This window comes from Engraulis encrasicolus, chromosome 5 (assembly GCF_034702125.1).
Source record: "Engraulis encrasicolus isolate BLACKSEA-1 chromosome 5, IST_EnEncr_1.0, whole genome shotgun sequence".
Taxonomy (NCBI): Eukaryota; Metazoa; Chordata; class Actinopteri; order Clupeiformes; family Engraulidae; genus Engraulis; species Engraulis encrasicolus.
In genome coordinates this window covers 9,110,232-9,128,331 of record NC_085861.1, presented here as the reverse complement: position 1 = coordinate 9,128,331, position 18,100 = coordinate 9,110,232, and the positions used below count along the sequence as shown (strand labels likewise).

The 18,100-nt window shown below is 45.0% G+C and overlaps 1 protein-coding gene across 1 annotated transcript in view; it reads left to right on the top strand.

The window, feature by feature from the left end:
* Positions 1–18,100, top strand: part of si:dkey-12j5.1 (uncharacterized) — a 116,615-nt gene that overhangs the window by 2,507 nt on the left and 96,008 nt on the right. The window contains exons 4-6 of the mRNA XM_063198625.1: positions 850–999; positions 4,913–5,028; positions 16,639–16,762. Of these exons, the coding sequence (XP_063054695.1) occupies positions 850–999; positions 4,913–5,028; positions 16,639–16,762 (390 nt within the window). The remainder of the gene's footprint in view (positions 1–849; positions 1,000–4,912; positions 5,029–16,638; positions 16,763–18,100) is intronic.

Genomic DNA, 18,100 nt, shown 5'->3' with positions numbered 1-18,100 from the left:
ATGGGATGTTATCAAGAAGAATTTCAGGGACAATAGACTCAAAATTAACGACGACTTGACAGCAACTGAAAAGCTGACCGGTATTCTGGGTTTCCAAATCTCCCATAAAATACCACAGGCACCCAGCCACACCATTAAATCAGGTTTGGTAATAGGAGTGAATGGCCATTGACTTCTATACGGAAATCTATTTTTATTTTATTCTAGGTTTTGTTCAGCCCTGGAAGCCAGTGTTTCCCATACATTGAGGAAACTATGGCGGCCCGCCATAGTTTAAATATGGCCGCCATAGTTTCGAAAATGTAAAAAAAAAAAAAAATTCAGCCCTGGAACAAGCCTAAATTATGCACAAATGAACGAATAAATACCTTAAATAGTTTAACATGTGGGTAATGCATCTATTATCTAGTTGAACTTTTTTGATGGAATTAGGGCAACAAATACAGTTTGATATTCTGATGATATTCTTTTTTTTTTTGGAAACGAGCTATATAACAGTCATTAAAAACATGAGCTTACAAGTCGACAACAACTTTAACACCACAGGAAGTGCTTAATGCTTCATACCGAAGTGCAGAAAGGAGGTATTCAGATCATCATCGACTTTCAAATCTCTTTGACAGTTGGTCTGACCAAGAGCATAACAATGAACATTTCCCAATGTTTGCTACTGGTTTGCTACTGGTTGTTTGCTTCCCGTCAAAGTGGGAGGAGTTCCCAATTTTTCTGGAGGTCAGAAACGATATTTGTATTGCTCCTGGCCTGACTAGAAGCAACGCTGAAGGTGTTGTGTTACTAGGAGGGTGCGGCCTGGCTAGTGAGGAAGGCTTTTCCTTGACCACGGTGCAGGTGTTTCTGCGGGCGGTGGAGCTGAGTCCAGATGAGGGCCATGGCAAGTACATGTACCTGGGTCAAATCCACACAGCTCAGGAGGCCATCCAGTACTTCACCAAGGGCATCGACATCATGATCAGGGCCCTGCAGACACAGACTGCAAGCGTAAGTGTATACTGCACGCACGCACGCACGCACGCACGCACGCACGCACGCACGCACGCACGCACGCACGCACGCACGCACGCACACACACACACACACACACATACACATTTTCTACAAGGTGGTACTGGTGTTTTATACTCTTTATGCTCTTCTTCACTAATTGGTCATTCTTAATTTCTAACCTTCTACTTTGGTTTTATGTGGAGGAAGAAAAAAGAAGTGGAAAAAGATTAAAACATTTAATATGACATTGACATTGAATTGTTTGACTTTCCTTTTCTCTAGGTCTTTTTTTCTTACTCGTGCGGTGATTGTATGTGAATGTGATTGAATAGGTTATATTTTGTTGTAATGCAGAAATTGAACAGGAGGGGTCAGTGTTGTACTTGTCATCGTTTAGTGTTCCGACTGCTTTGGCTATGAGCGCCGAGATCACCGTTGAATACGGTGGTGTGGCCTGTATTGGCTTTACAGTTTGCAAACTTTAAGTTTTTAATTACAACTATATTTTGTGAGTTATGTGTTATTTTCCCCATTCCGTTGTATTGTTAAAGAATCTGGTAGAAGTTAAATGCAATATAAACAAAATGTAATTTTGAAATGGATTCATTGCCTCTGTCCTTTCTCTTGGCTGTATGGCAGAGTTTTTTTTCCAGGTACAGTTTGGTGTGTGGTTTTTTTTAATTATTTTTTTTCCCCTTTAGTGAAGCACATCAGCTTTTTCCTCCTCCTGGCGACACGTCAGCCACTTTCTCAGGGCATCTGTCAGCTATTGTTTTGGGGGTGATGCGGCAGATAGTGGGAGTCAGTGACGGCTACCTGTCTGAAGTGTTTATCTTCTCCTTGTTTGTGGGATCCAATCACCAATCTGGCAGCGGGCGGGGCAGGGCGAGGGCGAGGCGGCACAGCGTCTGTCCCCCGGCCTCTTCGATCTTCTCCCCACTCACTTCCCCCATTTCCCCCGTCTCCCCCTTTTGTCTTTCCTCTGTCATTAGTGGGAATTTCATTAGGGGAGACGGATGCCTCCTCCTCCTCCTCCTCTTCTTCTTTTCCACCTCGTCCTCTCCTCTTCTTTTCCTCCTCCTCCCCTCCTTTTCCTCCTCATCCTCTCCTCTTCTGTTCCTCCTCATCTTCTTCCTCCTCCTTCTCATCCAACTTTCCTTTTCCTCATCCTCCTCTTCTTCCTCCTCCTTCTCATCCAACTTTCCTTTTCCTCATCCTCCTCTTCTTCCTCCTCCTTCTCATCCAACTTTCCTTTTCCTCCTCCTCATCTTCTTCCTCCTCCTTCTCATCCAACTTTCCTTTTCCTCATCCTCCTCTTCTTCCTCCTCCTTCCTTCTCTCCTTCTGCTTCTCTTGTCTTGGCTGAGGAACAGATGAATTAGGAGGAGGAAATAGATGGTTTGCGTCAAGAGCTTGGGGCAGTAATGCTTGATGACAGGCCAATGTGTTCTTCCATTTGTGTGGAGTGTGGTTAAATGAGAAGAAAGTGTAGAAATGTATTAAAATCTGCCAGTTTAGGTTGGTGTATTTTTTTCTAGACGTTTTTGAGCAGTTTGGACAGCAACTAAAATTGGATTTTGTGCTAGGAATGATTGTTATTTTGTACCGTGACGGGGTTTCGTGTCCCACCTCTCGTTTTGCTCTAGATGTTGTGCAATGTTCATCTTCCTTGTGTGACAGCATGCAGACAAGTCTGGCATAAACAATCTTGTGTTGTTGATAACAAAAAAATGAAGAAAATGCTTAACTGCCTTAACATTTGTACTTACTGTCACATACCAGAATAACTATCTGACTTGACCCTACAGCAAGAGAAAAAGAGGGATATTCCCTCAAGCTATTTCTTTCTTTTTTGATACCTGTGGTTAAAATGAAATTCTTTTCCAGTTCTTAACTTAGGAGAACAGCACTGTAATCTTAGGGCGATGGCACGCTGTGATCTTTCTGTTATTTCTCCCATTTCAAAGACCATGCACTGGAGAACAGAGCCAAAACAACAGATATTGCTTCACTTTCCAAAATCCTCCTGACTGTGCCGTATTGATTCTGGGTGCAAGACACAGTGGCCCACTAGTATAATCACAGCCCCCTTGGTTATTGTACAGTTCATCGATAGCACCCTAATTTGCTTCAGATCAAATGAGTCTTATAATCAATCCATGTACAGGCACGCAAAAACACTTGCGCGCGCACACATATACACACTTACACGCATGCACTCACGTGCACACTCTCACATGCACGCGCACACACACACACACAGTTGCGTGCATACGCACACACACACACACACACACACACACACACACACACACACACACACACACACACACACACACACACACACACACACACACACACACACTCTCTGGCAGTGGCCCCCACAGAACAGAAGGCAGAACAGAGACATTTCTGGCATTATTGTGCCCTGAGTGGAAGCTAAGGTGAACATGCTTGATCAGTTCAGTCTGGTGAATGGATTTTCACATCATTTTCATCAATTTAATGGGCTCAAGTTTTCAATTTGATTCATTATTTTTTTTAAATGCAGCTTGAGAAATTAAAGCAATCCTGTCTAAACCAAAACCTACTTCAGACAATACGTTTTTACGGTTTCACAGTTGAAGGATGACAATAATGAGCTACAAAGAGAAATCGCCTCATATAATTTAAAACTTGCCCAACTAGTTTTCGATAAAAGTAGTCATTCTCTCTTGCAGGGAAGTAAAAAAAAGTGCTGGATGGGTAATTTGTGCCCCATTATCTGCTGGTTTATTATTTGAGTTCAGCTGTGTTTTGCACTTTCTGCTTCTTCTTATAACCTGGTTCAGAATTGAAGCATAAACTTGAGCTCAGCAAAGAATTAGCCTGTGAGAGGCAAGACAAATCAAGATGGGGTTTTAAGGCCAGACAGCAGACACTTTGTGAAGCCATTAACCCTCCCTGTGCACGGGTTATGACGTTTGTTCCATTAGGCTTTTGCAGATTTTTTTTATTTTATAGAACACGAGTAAATCCATTAGAATTTCATGGCGGCGGCGGCGGCATGGCAGCAGAGTAATGGCTTCACAGTTGAACACTCTCTTCCCTTGCTGACTTTGATTGCATTAGTGACCCCCTAGCCCCTTGATTTGCTCTCCCCGATTGGATCACAATGACGTTTTTCAGGCTGACCAGAACGGAGCCGGTGCCAGTGCCCGCACCCGCACCCGCTGCGTTCGGTACTTAAGGGCTCATCTGCGAACCGCCCGTGTTCATACCAGGCTCTACATTTTTCCGCAAGTGACTGTGTTACCCGGATGAACCTGCTGACGGCCACGTTGTCGTCACGGTTCGCCGAGAAAAAGCAAGTATTTTGCGGTTCGCAATGCAAACCAACTCTACGGTTCGCGAACTAAAATCTGTGTCGTGAATCGCCGGTCCGCGATTAGGTGCGGGAACAGGCACCGGCACGGTTCTCAGTCGGCCTGAATGCGTCCAATGAGGCATGCTAAAGGGCCTTCCGCCCCGCTTCCAGTCTCCACCGGGCGGCCCACCTCAGCCATGCCTGCATCGTGTGCACAGAAAAGGGCAAAAATGTATATTTCTTATTTCATTATAACTTGAATAATTCGTTTTTTACTTTTGTCTGGTACCTGGACACATTAAGTGTCAGCGGGCTCCCAGGCTGTGTTGCCAGATTGGACGGTTACCTATTTCAATGCTTGTGTCGTGTCTCTACTTTTGTCTGGTACCTGGACACGTGAAGTGTCAGCCGGCTCCCAGGCTGTGTTGCCAGATTGGAATATGTCATTTAGAATATGTGGCTCTGGATTGTGAACTAATGAATACAGCTACCCATCAGTGACCATGTGTTTTTTATGTTAACACTGTTTTAATGTATGTATGTTAATTACCTCTTCTCATAGGCTGCTGTGGCTGAAGGGGCGGCAGCTATGGCTTCGGAAGGCGGGCCTGCCGTGTGTGGGAAAGACGTGGCTGTAGCCTTCTGCTCCGTGGCTGAGATCTACTTCACTGACCTCTGGTAAATACTACACATGTTGCCATATGCTGCCCTTGCACCATCCCATCACACATACACTGTATTTGACACATAAAATCCTACTTGGCTGCTGCGGATGTCCCCAAGGTCACATACAATAGATGCATCGTTGCACTTCAAGCTCTATGTGACGGTCTGCATGAGTGTCAAGGAGATGATGCTGAGGGCAGGGTTAGGTGTTGGAAGCAGTAGAGTACAGTATATTTTATGGTCCCCCAGGGGCTTAACTGTCACTTCAGAACACACCCACATCACTCATACATGAAAAACAAAATAGCTACATATAATTCGTAATGCATAAACATCAAACTGTGCACTGCGTAGCATGACTGCTTTCTATTATTGTGAATCTTTATGGCAGCTTGGATTAAAGAGTGTTTTTTGTATTTTGTCAATCTGCAAGTCAGTGAACAAATTCAGTAATTCGTTGTCCTGGCTGCCATAAAAACACGAGTTGAGCACAGATCTACTTATTGCAACAGTATGGCTAAAGCTCGTGTTGCTGTGTCTTATTCACGGAGGATGAGATTGGTTTCATGTTGTACTGTATGTGGGGGGGGGAGGCAAACTGAAACAGACATCAGTGTGTGTGTGTGTGTGTGTGTGTGTTTGTGTAGGGGGGTGTATATATTGGGTAGGTATATAACTTTTACATAGCCTATGTATAACACACAGACAAATTGTAAATCTCCTGTTTTGTTGCAATATACAGCATGGTCGCTATGTACAGCATTACTATCACACAATTCTGCATTGTAACATCTGTCAAAATTCCATAATGGGGCACTCTCCTGTGTCTAATACATCACATTGCATGACTCTGGAGACTCTTTCATCAAATAGGATAATATCAAAATAGGACAGCTGAGAAGCATTAGTGCAGGGATTGGTGGTGAGTTTGCTATCTAATTTCATTATAGGGCTGGGCAAAATAGAGCAAATATCTTGGTATAGTTTCCCCTATCTGGTCTATATTTTCAATTACCCCTAAAAAAGTGCCCACACCCACACACGGGAAAGGGAGGCAAAGGTGCAAGCCGATTTTGTGCAGAGGAGAATATTTTGCTTGCAATCTGAGAATTTCCAGCATAGCTTGTGAAACTGTGTGAAACACACATCTGGCGAGAGCCAGGTTGCATTCCCTCGCCTTGACAACTATCCCAATCTGCCAAAGTAATTGCCCAAATCCCGCGGCCTGTCCTTGTTTATGGAGATTCTCATTCATAAAGTTGGTGTCAGTTGGGTTAAACTGCTGGTTTTGTTGCTTGAGTAAGATTTAGCTGGATGTTGTGACTGTGCTGTCTGTCACATACCTGACAACATTGTTTCAAAACTTTTCTTTGTAGACGTGCATTGTAAATGCTGTGGTTTTAGAGCATACGAGGCACAGTGGTATGGAAGTGCTTATATGAAAGAGACACATTTTTCTCTGTTAATTCAATAACCAAACCAAACGCTTGGTGTGCAGTTTGAGAGACGGTTCTCCTCTGTTCGCCTCTCATGCAATGCAATGGTCAGACTCAGCCGTGTTGCGTGAGAGACATGGTGCCAGAGGTCAACTAAAGATTTGATTGGCTCAAACGGCTAAGCTTGTGGAAGTAACAGCAAGTCATAATAAAACCCTCAAAAATAGTACAATTTATCAGATTGGTCCCGGGTCCGGACAGAAAGAAGTGTGTATGAGTCCAGACCCAGACCGGATCCGGACCGCTAATTCGTGTCAACTAATTAGTGTCACCAATCCTGTCAACTACCGGTAAGTCACCACAACTGAAAGATGGTGTGAGATTTATCCTTCCCCTTCGTTAGGTAATTTGGTCATATTTTGGGGCATCCTCATCACCATCTCTGTCTTATTATTTTCCATTCAGAATGCATATTATATTTTTGGGTATCTCATTTGGCAGTGTGTCGACCTAGCCTTACCTTGCCAATCTCTTTCCACTTCTTTGCATTCGTAATTGAGGGTAGTGCAGACCTGCCTTTTTCAACTGATACTATTGTCCGTCACCTGCCTATTCTATTGTCCGTCACCTGCCTATTCTATTGTCCGTCACCTGCCTATTCTATTGTCCGTCACCTGGATGTGCGCACCCGACCCGAAACGACATTCAGAATCACATGCAATTCAGATGCACCTGGGTCAAAGGCGTCCAAAAAGGAATTGTCATTCAGTGTAACGGATACCTTCTGCTGACTGTAACTGTAAAAAAACATGATTCTTTTTATTTATCTATTTTTCCAGTGAATTCATGAAAGCCTTGGCTGTCATCCATTCCCTTGAAACAATTTAAAAATCTTGGTTTTTTACAGTTACAGTCAGCAGAAGTTATCTGTTACACTGAATGACAATTCCTTTTTGGACGTCTTTGACCCACCTAGTGAAATGGAACACAGCCTTTTCAATGTGGCCTTCTCAGTCCGTGAAGGCTGGTTGTTGTGAGACTTCTTTGGTACTGTGCAGTGCTTGAGGCTTTTCCAGGATACCTGTGTGTGAGCGCATGTGTGAGCGTGTGTGCTTGTGACGAGAGGATACGAGACTTGTGAGGTGGAAGCGATCTCTCAGGGGTTGTCTATAGCTCTAGAATTTACATATCTGAACCCGAGTTGTCAAGTCAGATCTCAAATATTTAAATCTTTTTTTTAATTCATCTATTTTTCATTTATTTTCTATCCCCCTCTTGGAGGAAGTACTTCTGCATGTCCTCACAGCTGACTGGAGTCAATCCACACACATATGCACACACACACACACACACACACACACACACACACACACACACACACACACACACACACACACACACACACACACACACACACACACACACACACACACACACACACACATACACACAGTGTTACTGAATTATCGATGAATCTGTCTGTCTCTTGTTGGATAAGGAGTTCCATGCTGGGGATTGTTAGCCCTTTGCTTTAGGATGGAGGATTTGCTGACTCTAGTAGCCTGAAGCAGGTAGCATTAGAGATTCACCCTGGAGGAGCGGGGGATGTCTGTCAGATACTCCAAACTGCCAGGCATCTTCAGGCTGAAGAGAAAAAGTGGCCAGGAAGAAAGGCAGGCAGGCAGGCAGGTTGGTGGTGCCTCGTGAAGGCAGGCAGGCAGGCAGGCAGACAGGTAGTGCCTAGTGAAGGCAGGCAGGCAGACAGGTAGTGCCTAGTGAAGGCAGGCAGACAGGTAGTGCCTAGTGAAGGCAGGCAGGCAGACAGGTAGTGCCTAGTGAAGGCAGGCAGACAGGTAGTGCCTAGTGAAGGCAGGCAGGCAGACAGGTAGTGCCTAGTGAAGGCAGGCAGACAGGTAGTGCCTAGTGAAGGCAGGCAGGCAGACAGGCAGGTAGTGCCTAGTGAAGGCAGGCAGACAGGTAGTGCCTAGTGAAGGCAGGCAGGCAGACAGGCAGGTAGTGCCTAGTGAAGGCAGGCAGACAGGCAGGTAGTGCCTAGTGAAGGCAGACAGGCAGGTAGTGCCTAGTGAAGGCAGGCAGACAGGTAGTGCCTAGTGAAGGCAGGCAGGCAGGCAGGTAGTGCCTAGTGAAGGCAGGCAGGTAGTGCCTAGTGAAGGCAGGCAGGTAGTGCCTAGTGAAGGCAGGCAGGCAGGTAGTGCCTAGTGAAGGCAGGCAGGCAGGTAGTGCCTAGTGAAGGCAGGCAGGCAGGCAGGCAGGCAGGTAGTGCCTAGTAAGCAGCAATGGCAGGTAGTGCCTAGTAAGCAATGGTACCAGTGCAGTTGCAGGTAACTTGTAACTTGCATTAGGCTCGAGTGCAACTCCATACTCGAGTTGACAAGCTTCAGCTGAAAGATAACAAGATCATCAGTATGATTTGCTCGTGTGTGGATCCCTCCTTTGCTCCATTGACCTCGATCAAGCAAGGAATTTATTAGTTGGACTAAATGAATGGAACTGGAAATCAATACTGCCACTATTAACTGGCGTGTTTTGTAGTTTAACTGAGCAGAGGAGGCAGACTACATTCTATTGCTTTGTGCATTTACTCGGGCTGTAACAATATTTTATAAAATTTAAGAAATCGTGATGTGCCGCAGTCACGATACTGTATCGTGATGCAAGAAGGCGGCATCGTTTCAAAGTTCTGTTACCCTTCAGTGCAGAAAACAACTCCATGATATAATGTGATGATGCTTCCAATGATGATGCTTCCCAAATAACTTTGAAACTTCATAATTGCTTTTGGGAGTTTTTATTTCTCATCTTCCTGGCATTCTTGAGATTTTATGCGCAGCAGCAACATGAGTAGCAGCAGCAGGGACACAGTGACAGCCACCTGACAGCTAGCCGTGACCCATGAGTGAAAATCCTCACTAAGTGTTTTGGTGAGTCGCGGCCCTGGTCCATTACTTGGACATCTGCTAAGATGGGGGAGGCCAGGAGGTTGAGGTCAGAGCCAAAGACAGCAGCAGTGGTGTGTTAGTAGGGAGGTGGTGTGGTAGTAGGGAGGTGGTGTGTTAGCAGGGAGGTGGTGTGTGTTAGCAGGGAGGTGGTGTGTTAGTAGGGAGGTGGTGTGTTAGCAGGAGGTGGTGTGTTAGCAGGGAGGTGGTGTGTTAGCAGGGAGGTGGTGTGTTAGTAGGGAGGTGGTGTGTTAGTAGGGAGGTGGTGTGTTAGCAGGGAGGTGGTGTGTTAGCAGGGAGGTGGTGTGTGTTAGCAGGGAGGTGGTGTGTTAGCAGGGAGGTGGTGTGGTAGTAGGGAGGTGGTGTGTTAGTAGGGAGGTGGTGTGTTAGTAGGGAGGTGGTGTGTGTTAGTAGGGAGGTGGTGTGTGTTAGCAGGGAGGTGGTGTGTGTTAGTAGGGAGGTGGTGTGTTAGTAGGGAGGTGGTGTGTTAGTAGGGAGGTGGTGTGTTAGCAGGGAGGTGGTGTGTTAGTAGGGAGGTGGTGTGTTAGTAGGGAGGTGGTGTGTTAGTAGGGAGGTGGTGTGTGTTAGTAGGGAGGTGGTGTGTTAGTAGGGAGGTGGTGTGTTAGCAGGGAGGTGGTGTGTTAGTAGGGAGGTGGTGTGTTAGTAGGGAGGTGGTGTGTTAGTAGGGAGGTGGGGGGGCAGAGCCGGCTCTACCAATAAACAGTTGCCTAGGGCCCCACCAAATTTGCCCATTGTAGGGGGCCCCCAACAGTCAACCCCTCTATGGTAAATACCAATGGAAGTATTTCAAAAAGGGCCCAAATCTGTATTTTGCCTAGGGCCCCCAATTGTGGTAGAACCGCTGCTGGTGGGAGGTGGGGGGTGAGAGTGGGGTGGGGGTTGTGAGCGTCACTTTACAGCACTTACAGAATTATCACTTAATGTGTGCAGTGTGCCGCCATTAATGTAATGGCCCTGGTGCCCTCGCCCCATCCCCTTGCTCATGCTCTCTTTCATTATGTCTCTGTCTTTCAAAATGTGTCTCTGCCTCTCTCTCTCTCTCTCTCTCTCTCTCTCTCTCTCTCTCTCTCTCTCTCTCTCTCCCTCTCTCTCCCTCTCTCTCTCTCTCTTTCTCTCTCTCTCTTCACCTCAGCCACAGAGGAAAAAACAGTGCATGTGAGAGGAAGGCAGGGCAGAGACAGATAACCACAAAGGGCGAGTGAAAGACTGAAGGAAGCTCTTAGGCAAGGAAAGCTAAAAGGTAGAGGGACAGAGAGGGAGAGAGGGAGAGGTAGGAAGAGGAAAAATGAATGGCAGGAGAGCGGAGAACAGGTGGGGAGGCAGAGACATATGGCAGGTTTGCTAGATGGTGAACTTTCGACAACACTACTCTTTCCCTTTTCTTTCTTGGGTGAAGTTGATCTAGCCGTGTGTAAGCACTTCCTTCTGCTAATAAAGTTTTGATTGGTGGCGGGAGATAATCGGCCCTGAGCTGAGGCAACCGGGGCCTGAGGTGAGATGAGATGAGAAGAGAAGGGAAGAGAGGAGAGGAGGCCGCCTGATTGGAAAACCTTGGGACGAGAATTCAACCGGGAATTGAGTTTAGGGATTCAATCAAGTTCCCGAAGACAACTGACTTAAACGCCATTAAAGCCAATGCAGTTTGCCATCTTGAAATGGCCGAATGTGGCGAATGTGGCTGAATTGTGGGAGAGATGAAAATGTAAGATCCTAATCTAGCCTGACTTGCATCATCTGGCTGCGTTCACGTACTACACGTGGAGGTGTTCCCTTCCTCACGCCTCCGACTGAATACCTTGAGAGTCCGTTGTCTTTCCACAGATTTGAAAACGATCGGAGCCCATTCCTAAATTTGTTGTGGGAGGTTCCCAGATGGTATCCCGATACCAGATGGCGTAAGTCGGGTGAATTGCAAAATGTCTGCAATTGGGATTGACAGGGATCTCTCCAAGTAGCTCCTGTAGAGCGATCGATCGCCGGTTTTGTTTGCTGCCCTCTTTCATTAGACCTTTCCTGCAGACAAGTGTCTCTTGTTTAAAGGTGGAACAGCAGGCGGTTGGTGGTGTTGAAGTCGGAAACAGTGAGCCGGATTTTCAAAGTACACAATCGAGAGAAAAGTAAAGTCACTCCTCCCAAAATGGATTCAGTCAGCTGTCAAATTCTGTCAGTTTCTGAAAGACAAGTGAATGTAACTTGACAGTTACTGAAAGTCAAGTGAATTAAAAAGTGGTCATGTTTTGCAAGTGGATTAAAGATCACAGAGAATAATTAAACTACTTATTTTTAATCACACATTTCATTCTGACTTCCAGTGTACATTTGTGTAAAACTTACACAGTGCCCGGGTCCTACAAGTCTCCCATTGAAACCATCGTCAACTAGAAAACTAACTTCGAAAGACTTGTTTTCTTATCACATTAAATACAGGAATTGTGTTCATAGTCGTCCATGCATAATCAAGTCTCTAAACACAGTTATTTGGTACTTAGTACTGTATGCAAAAAATGGCCAACTGTCATTTTGCCCCAAAACTAAGTACATAATGTTGGATTGATTGTTTGACGGAAACACCATGTAGCAGCCGCAGTGTCCATGTTAAAAACCATAAAGGCCATAACAACATACTCAGTTTTGACTATCGATTTGCCCTGACCCCAGCAAGACTCCGTTGGGTCAAATAGCATAATGCATAATGCAATGCCAATATTTCCATAAGCAATTACTGCTTGGTCTCTGCTCCTCATGCTGCTTTTGCTGCTGCCCCAGACCTCTTCACCGCTGTCCATTCTGCTGCCCACAACCCTCTGCGGACGCATGGTTGGTCCACTGGCAGCTAGTGTGAAGAGCAGTGGGCGGCATTGTGGAAAAACACATCAGTCTCTCTCTGTGCGTCATGGAGGCAGTGTTGCGAGTTTCAGAGTGTGTGGTGTGGTGTGTTTTTGACAGAAACCAGGATCTCTCAGTGGACACTTCTGGGCTTATATTTATTTATTTGTTTACTTGTTTTGTTGTTTATTTATGTTGCTGCCAGATGAACTTGCCCAAAACGGGCAAAGATGAACATGCCCAACGCTACACAATAGGACATTTTAACAGTTTTTTTGTTGTTGTAAAAAGACTTTTTATTGATGATAATCTCAAAGTTTTTATTCAGGAGAATGTTTAGCATTTTGAACATTTTAGTTATTCAAATTCCGTAAGGTTTTGTGGCAACAATAGCTAAGTACGATCATCTCGACTGGCCTAGCTCCTGCCTTTAGCTGGCCTGTGCTTCTAGCTGCTGACAGCGCTGTACATTCTCCCTGTACAGTCAGCTGGACAAATCTATTAGCGGCCCTCTATTGCCCTGTCTATCCAGTGTGCATTGTGTAGAGCTTTTACTGCCGCAGGCTCCACTTGTGGAAAGTGGGAAGTTAGTGCGGTCTTTTACTTTGCTGCTTTTCTGCGACTAGGCTGCCTTTTTTTGGTGCGATGCCAGCCTAAGGGGTCTGACACACCAAGGCGGTAAAGCGGCGCGGAACGGCCACGGTTTTTACCGGCGTCAGTGAAAATACATTGAAACCTATCTGTCCTTACACACCAACCGGCGGTAGTCGGGCGTCAGCGGCGCGGGAGCCGGCTCCGCGCCGCGCTGCATTTGGAAAATAGAACTCGAGCGTATTTTTCACGCCGGCGACCGGCGGTGTCTCATTCAAATGAATGGCAAAGTAGCATGCTAGCTTTGGCTGTGGCTAGGGTTTTGAATAGGACTGGCCGCGCACGCCGACGCTGTCAGTGTGCAAGGCAGAGAAAAGCACGCCGGCCAGAACTAAGCAGAAAGACCGCGTCCGTCCTGCGACCGTTCCGTTCCGCCTTGGTATGTTTTGGCCCTAATAATTAAGCGTTGAACACAAGCTTGCCTGAGAGACCTTTTGGTCATTTCATTCAAAATGTCATGGTCATGGTGATCCCGCATTCCTGTGAATGAAATCAGAATTACACAGCCCTGTTACTGAAACCGATGGATTGTTTTTTCTTTATTTTGATTAATTATATATTTCTTGTTGTCAAGATTATTTTACGTCTATGTAGTTGCGATTGAATTGTGAGGCGAAGGAGGGACAAAAAATGCTTCTGAAATCACTTTGCTTGTATTGTTGTGACACAGTGATGGAAATGTGTGGGTCAGGCGTTCCCCCAGCAAATCGCAGTGGCGGCGGCACACGCAGAGCAGAGCCTTCTTTAGTATTCGGCACGCAGGACGCTAAACTTGGCATGGCTGTCTTGGAGTGCTGTGTTGTGCAAAAATGGCAATGTAATTGAAAGTCCCGTCACAGCTCTAGCCGTGTTTGCCACGCTATTGTGTGTAATGTCAGCTGCATGCAGAATCGCCTCACATTTACTATTCCATTATGGCGTTTCCGTTATGGCGTGCAAAAAAAATTAATAAATTCTGGTCACGACTGTTTGTTTTTGTCGTGTTTGATCTGTATTCATAATTCAAGTCATATCGACCTTTTCAGGTTATTCCAGCATGAATCCCTGCGTTTCGCGGGTTGTTTGAGCATTAGTGTCAAAATTGTACGGCTGGCCAGGAGGCGTTTGTGCATTTGTATGTGTCTGTCTCTCTCTGTCTGTGCCTGTGTGTGTGAGCAGACGTGTGTGCATGCCTTGCATGGGCGCGCTTGTGTGCCTGTATGTGTTTTTTTTTCTTGAACCTTGAATCTTTTTTTTTTAACCTGAATGCATACGCATTCATACGTGAGTGTGTGCATGCATGCTTGTATGTGTTTTTATTTGTTTATTTTTTTGAACCTGTTCCTGTGTGTGTGTCCAGACCAGAGAGGAGCAGTGCAGTGCAAGTGTAATCGTTAAGATATAACATTTAAAAAAAATTGATCAATACTGACGTGGTCGGGGAAATGAGGTGGGCCTAATTGACAGTTGTATTTGACATTAAACAAGCTTGGAAGGGGCTGAGGGCTGCGATTTAAATGAAGATTGATGGAGCGCGGCCATCGGAAGCAGCCCAGCGGTGGCCAAATTGCACTCCCAACATCAGAGTGCTGCCACTGGCGCCTGCATCGCATTAAAACATATTAGATAAGTGGATCCCAGGCATGTAGGCACAAGATAATATCCAAGTGATTAAGTAGGACAAGAAGCTTTCTTGAAATGCTGGGTTAGCAGAAGAGTTTTACTTTCAATGGTGTTTCAAACATACTCTCTCTCGTTTTCGCTTTCGCTTTTGCTTTCGCTCTCTCTGTCTGTGTCTGTCTGTCTGTCTGTCTCTCTCTTTATATCATAATTAATTTCAGAGTAGCTTTATCAGCATGACTGACTCATTGATGTTGTGTTTCCAAATAAAACTGATATGTAAGAAATAATATATAGTAATAATATAGTTAAGAAGTAATAATATATATTTGGGTCATTCCACGCCAAATCAACAAGAGCCCGAGCACTTAGGTCTCAAAAAATTCTGAAAATATTACCAAGTGTACCCATGGTACTTAAGAGAAGCACTGTAAATTTATTTGAATGTAAGATGTATACTCTCCGTGTTACAGCCAATTTTACTGGGGGAGGGGGGTGCCCATTTTGTTCACACTCTTTTTTTTGTCAAAGTTCACAAGCCCGTAGCTCAAGAACTAAACCATGTAGGAAGCTCAAATTTGGCATGCTGGTACATAGATAGGAATAGTTTGTTGCAAAACTGTCAGTTTTGGTCTGTATGATCCTGCATCGTCATAGCATTCCCTCAAAGATGAATCAAATTGTACTGGAGTTTTTGGCTGTGCTATGTTTAGGCCCTCAGAAGACATATTTGTGCACAACATAGCCTCTTGATTTTTTTCCCTTGTAGATACAAGTAGAAACACTCCCATAAAAATCTATAAATAGAAAGGAAACCCCATCAGTGTTTGACCAGAAGACCTCACAAGTCTGACAAATCATTTTGGGTGTCATTTTCAGAGCTCCAGAACACCTTGTGGGATTGTCCACAGATTTTTATTTTATATTTTTCTTCATTCTCCATGAAGTCTTCTTTTTAAAAATGCCAATGAGACTTGTCTTATGTGATGTTTTCTTTTGTAATGTCCACCCTGAACATGGGCAAAATGCAAAAAGAGAGCAACATGATTTCGATAACATTTAATGTAAAGACTAAATAATCAAATGCAAATTTTGCCCAGACATGATCACCCGAGAGACCCTATGCAGGGGTGCAGGTATCCCTTTCAATTTCAATGATTTCAGGAGCGTTCATTGTGGGAGCAGGTTCGCACACCAAAAGAGACAGGCACAAGGAGTCATGTTGTTACTTTTTTTGACCAGCAGATGGCAGCGGAAGAAACGCATAGAAAACATATTGCCCTCAATGTGCATGTTGGCCATGTTCAGGTTCGAAATTACAAAAGAAAACATCACATAAGACAAGTCTCATTTGCATTTTTAAAAAGAAGAATTCATGGAGAATGAAGAAAAAAATAAAATAAAAATCTGTGGACAATCCCACAAGGGGTTCTGGAGCTCTGAAAATGACACCCAAAATGATTTGTCAGACTTGTGAGGTCTCTGGTCAAACACTGGGGTTTCCTTTCTATTTATAGCTTTTTATGAGAGTGTTCCTACTTGTCTCTACAAGGGGAAAAAATCAAGAGGCTATGTTGGGCACAAATATGTCTTCTGAAGGCCTAAACAGAGCACAGCCAAAAACTCCAGTACAATTTGTATCATCTTTGAGGGAATGCCATGACGATGCAGGATCATACAGACCAAAACTGACAGTTTTGCAACAAACTATTCCTGTCTATGTACCAGCATGCCAAATGTTAGCTTCCTACGTGGTTTAGTTGTTGAGCTACGGGCTTGTGAACTTTGACAAAAAAAAGAGTGTGAACAAAATGGGCACCCCCCTCCCCCAGTAAAATTGGCTGTAACACGGAGAGTATACATCTTACATTCAAATAAATTTACAGTATTTCTCTTAAGTACCATGGGTACACTTGGTAATATTTTCAGAATTTTTTGAGACCTAAGTGTGCGGGCTCTTGTTGATTTGGCGTGGAATGACCCATTTTGTACATATGTCGACCAATACATAAAAATCTAGAAAGAATGAAACTAAGAAATTCTCTCTCCTCCCCTTCTCTCTCTCTCTCTCTCTCTCTCTCTCTCTCTCTCTCTCTCTCTCTCTCTCTCTCTCTCTCTCTCTCTCTCTGCAGTATGGAGGAGGGGGCAGCAGACAGGTGTAAGGAGGCCATAGCCAAAGCTCTGGAGTACGACCCCCACAGCTCAGAGGCCCTGCAGCTAATGGCCAGCTACCTCTTCAGCACGCAGAGCATGGAGGTAACACACACACACACACACACACACACACACACACACACACACACACACACACACACACACACACACACACACACACACACACACACACACACACACACACACACACACACACACACACACACACACACACACACACATAACGTGAGCTCACACACAGCACTCAGAACATGGAGGTAACACACACACCACACACACATACGTGAGCACACACATGGACATGTGTTCACACGCACAGCACTTAGCACATGGAGGAAATCACACACAGACACACATAGAGACCGGGTGGCAGAAGGGAGCAAACATAGACATGGAGAATGTGTGATCTGCTGTGCTGCTTTATATGAGTCTTGGCTATGAACCGCCACTGAGAGAGAGAGACACACAGTATACACACACACATGCAGTATACACACACACCAGTACAGTCTGCACCCACACACCAACCTTTCTGACATTTAACATGTGCAGCCATCCACCCTTTTCTTGGAGGGTCTCTAATGACTACTAGATAGTCCCTGCTGTAGTCTGCTTTCACACATATTACTTGCTTCTTGCTCACTCACTCCTGGAACATTTGCTAAACGTTCCTTCCCGTGGGTTTAACTGCCAATGAAAAAGCGAGAAGTACTGTCACTAATGCAAACCCTGCATTCCAATTGGTTACTCACTTACTCTCCTCGCTCAAACTTGAAATATTTTTATGTCGGAATCTGCCCACATTGCATCACTTCTACTCTCCTCGCCGCCTCACTTCGCTGGAACACAGAGACTTTCTATTGACTTCCCTCGCTGAGCAAGTAGGCTAACTAGTAGCGATGTGTGTGAACATAGGTGTTACCCACACACTCACACTCACACATTCATGCATACTCTCACATTACATTTAGCTTGTAGTTTATTCACCTTTTGTGGAGTGTGACCATGTATTTGAGTCATTTCGTAATCCATGTTCGTGTGTGTGTGTGCGTGTGCGTACGCGTGCGCGCATGTGTGTGTGAGGGAATGAGTTATTTGGTAATCCATGTCTGTGTGTGTGTGTGTGTGTTTGCGTGTGTGTGTGTGTGTGTTCCTTACCCAGACATGCTTGCATCTGTAAATTGATTAATGTTGCTTTGTCGGCATGCGATGGAGGGCGAATCGAGCAACAATGGATCCGCGTGTCCTAATTAAAACGCACAAATCACATGATATGGTGATAATCACGTAGTGTAGTGTAGTGCCGCTCTTGGTGGCAAGGCGTAGTCAATGTGTAATTGATGAGGTTTTGTCTACGTGATGAATGAATGGTGTCCAGAAACACAATGGTGGTCCACTGTAGAAAGAAAATACTATGGC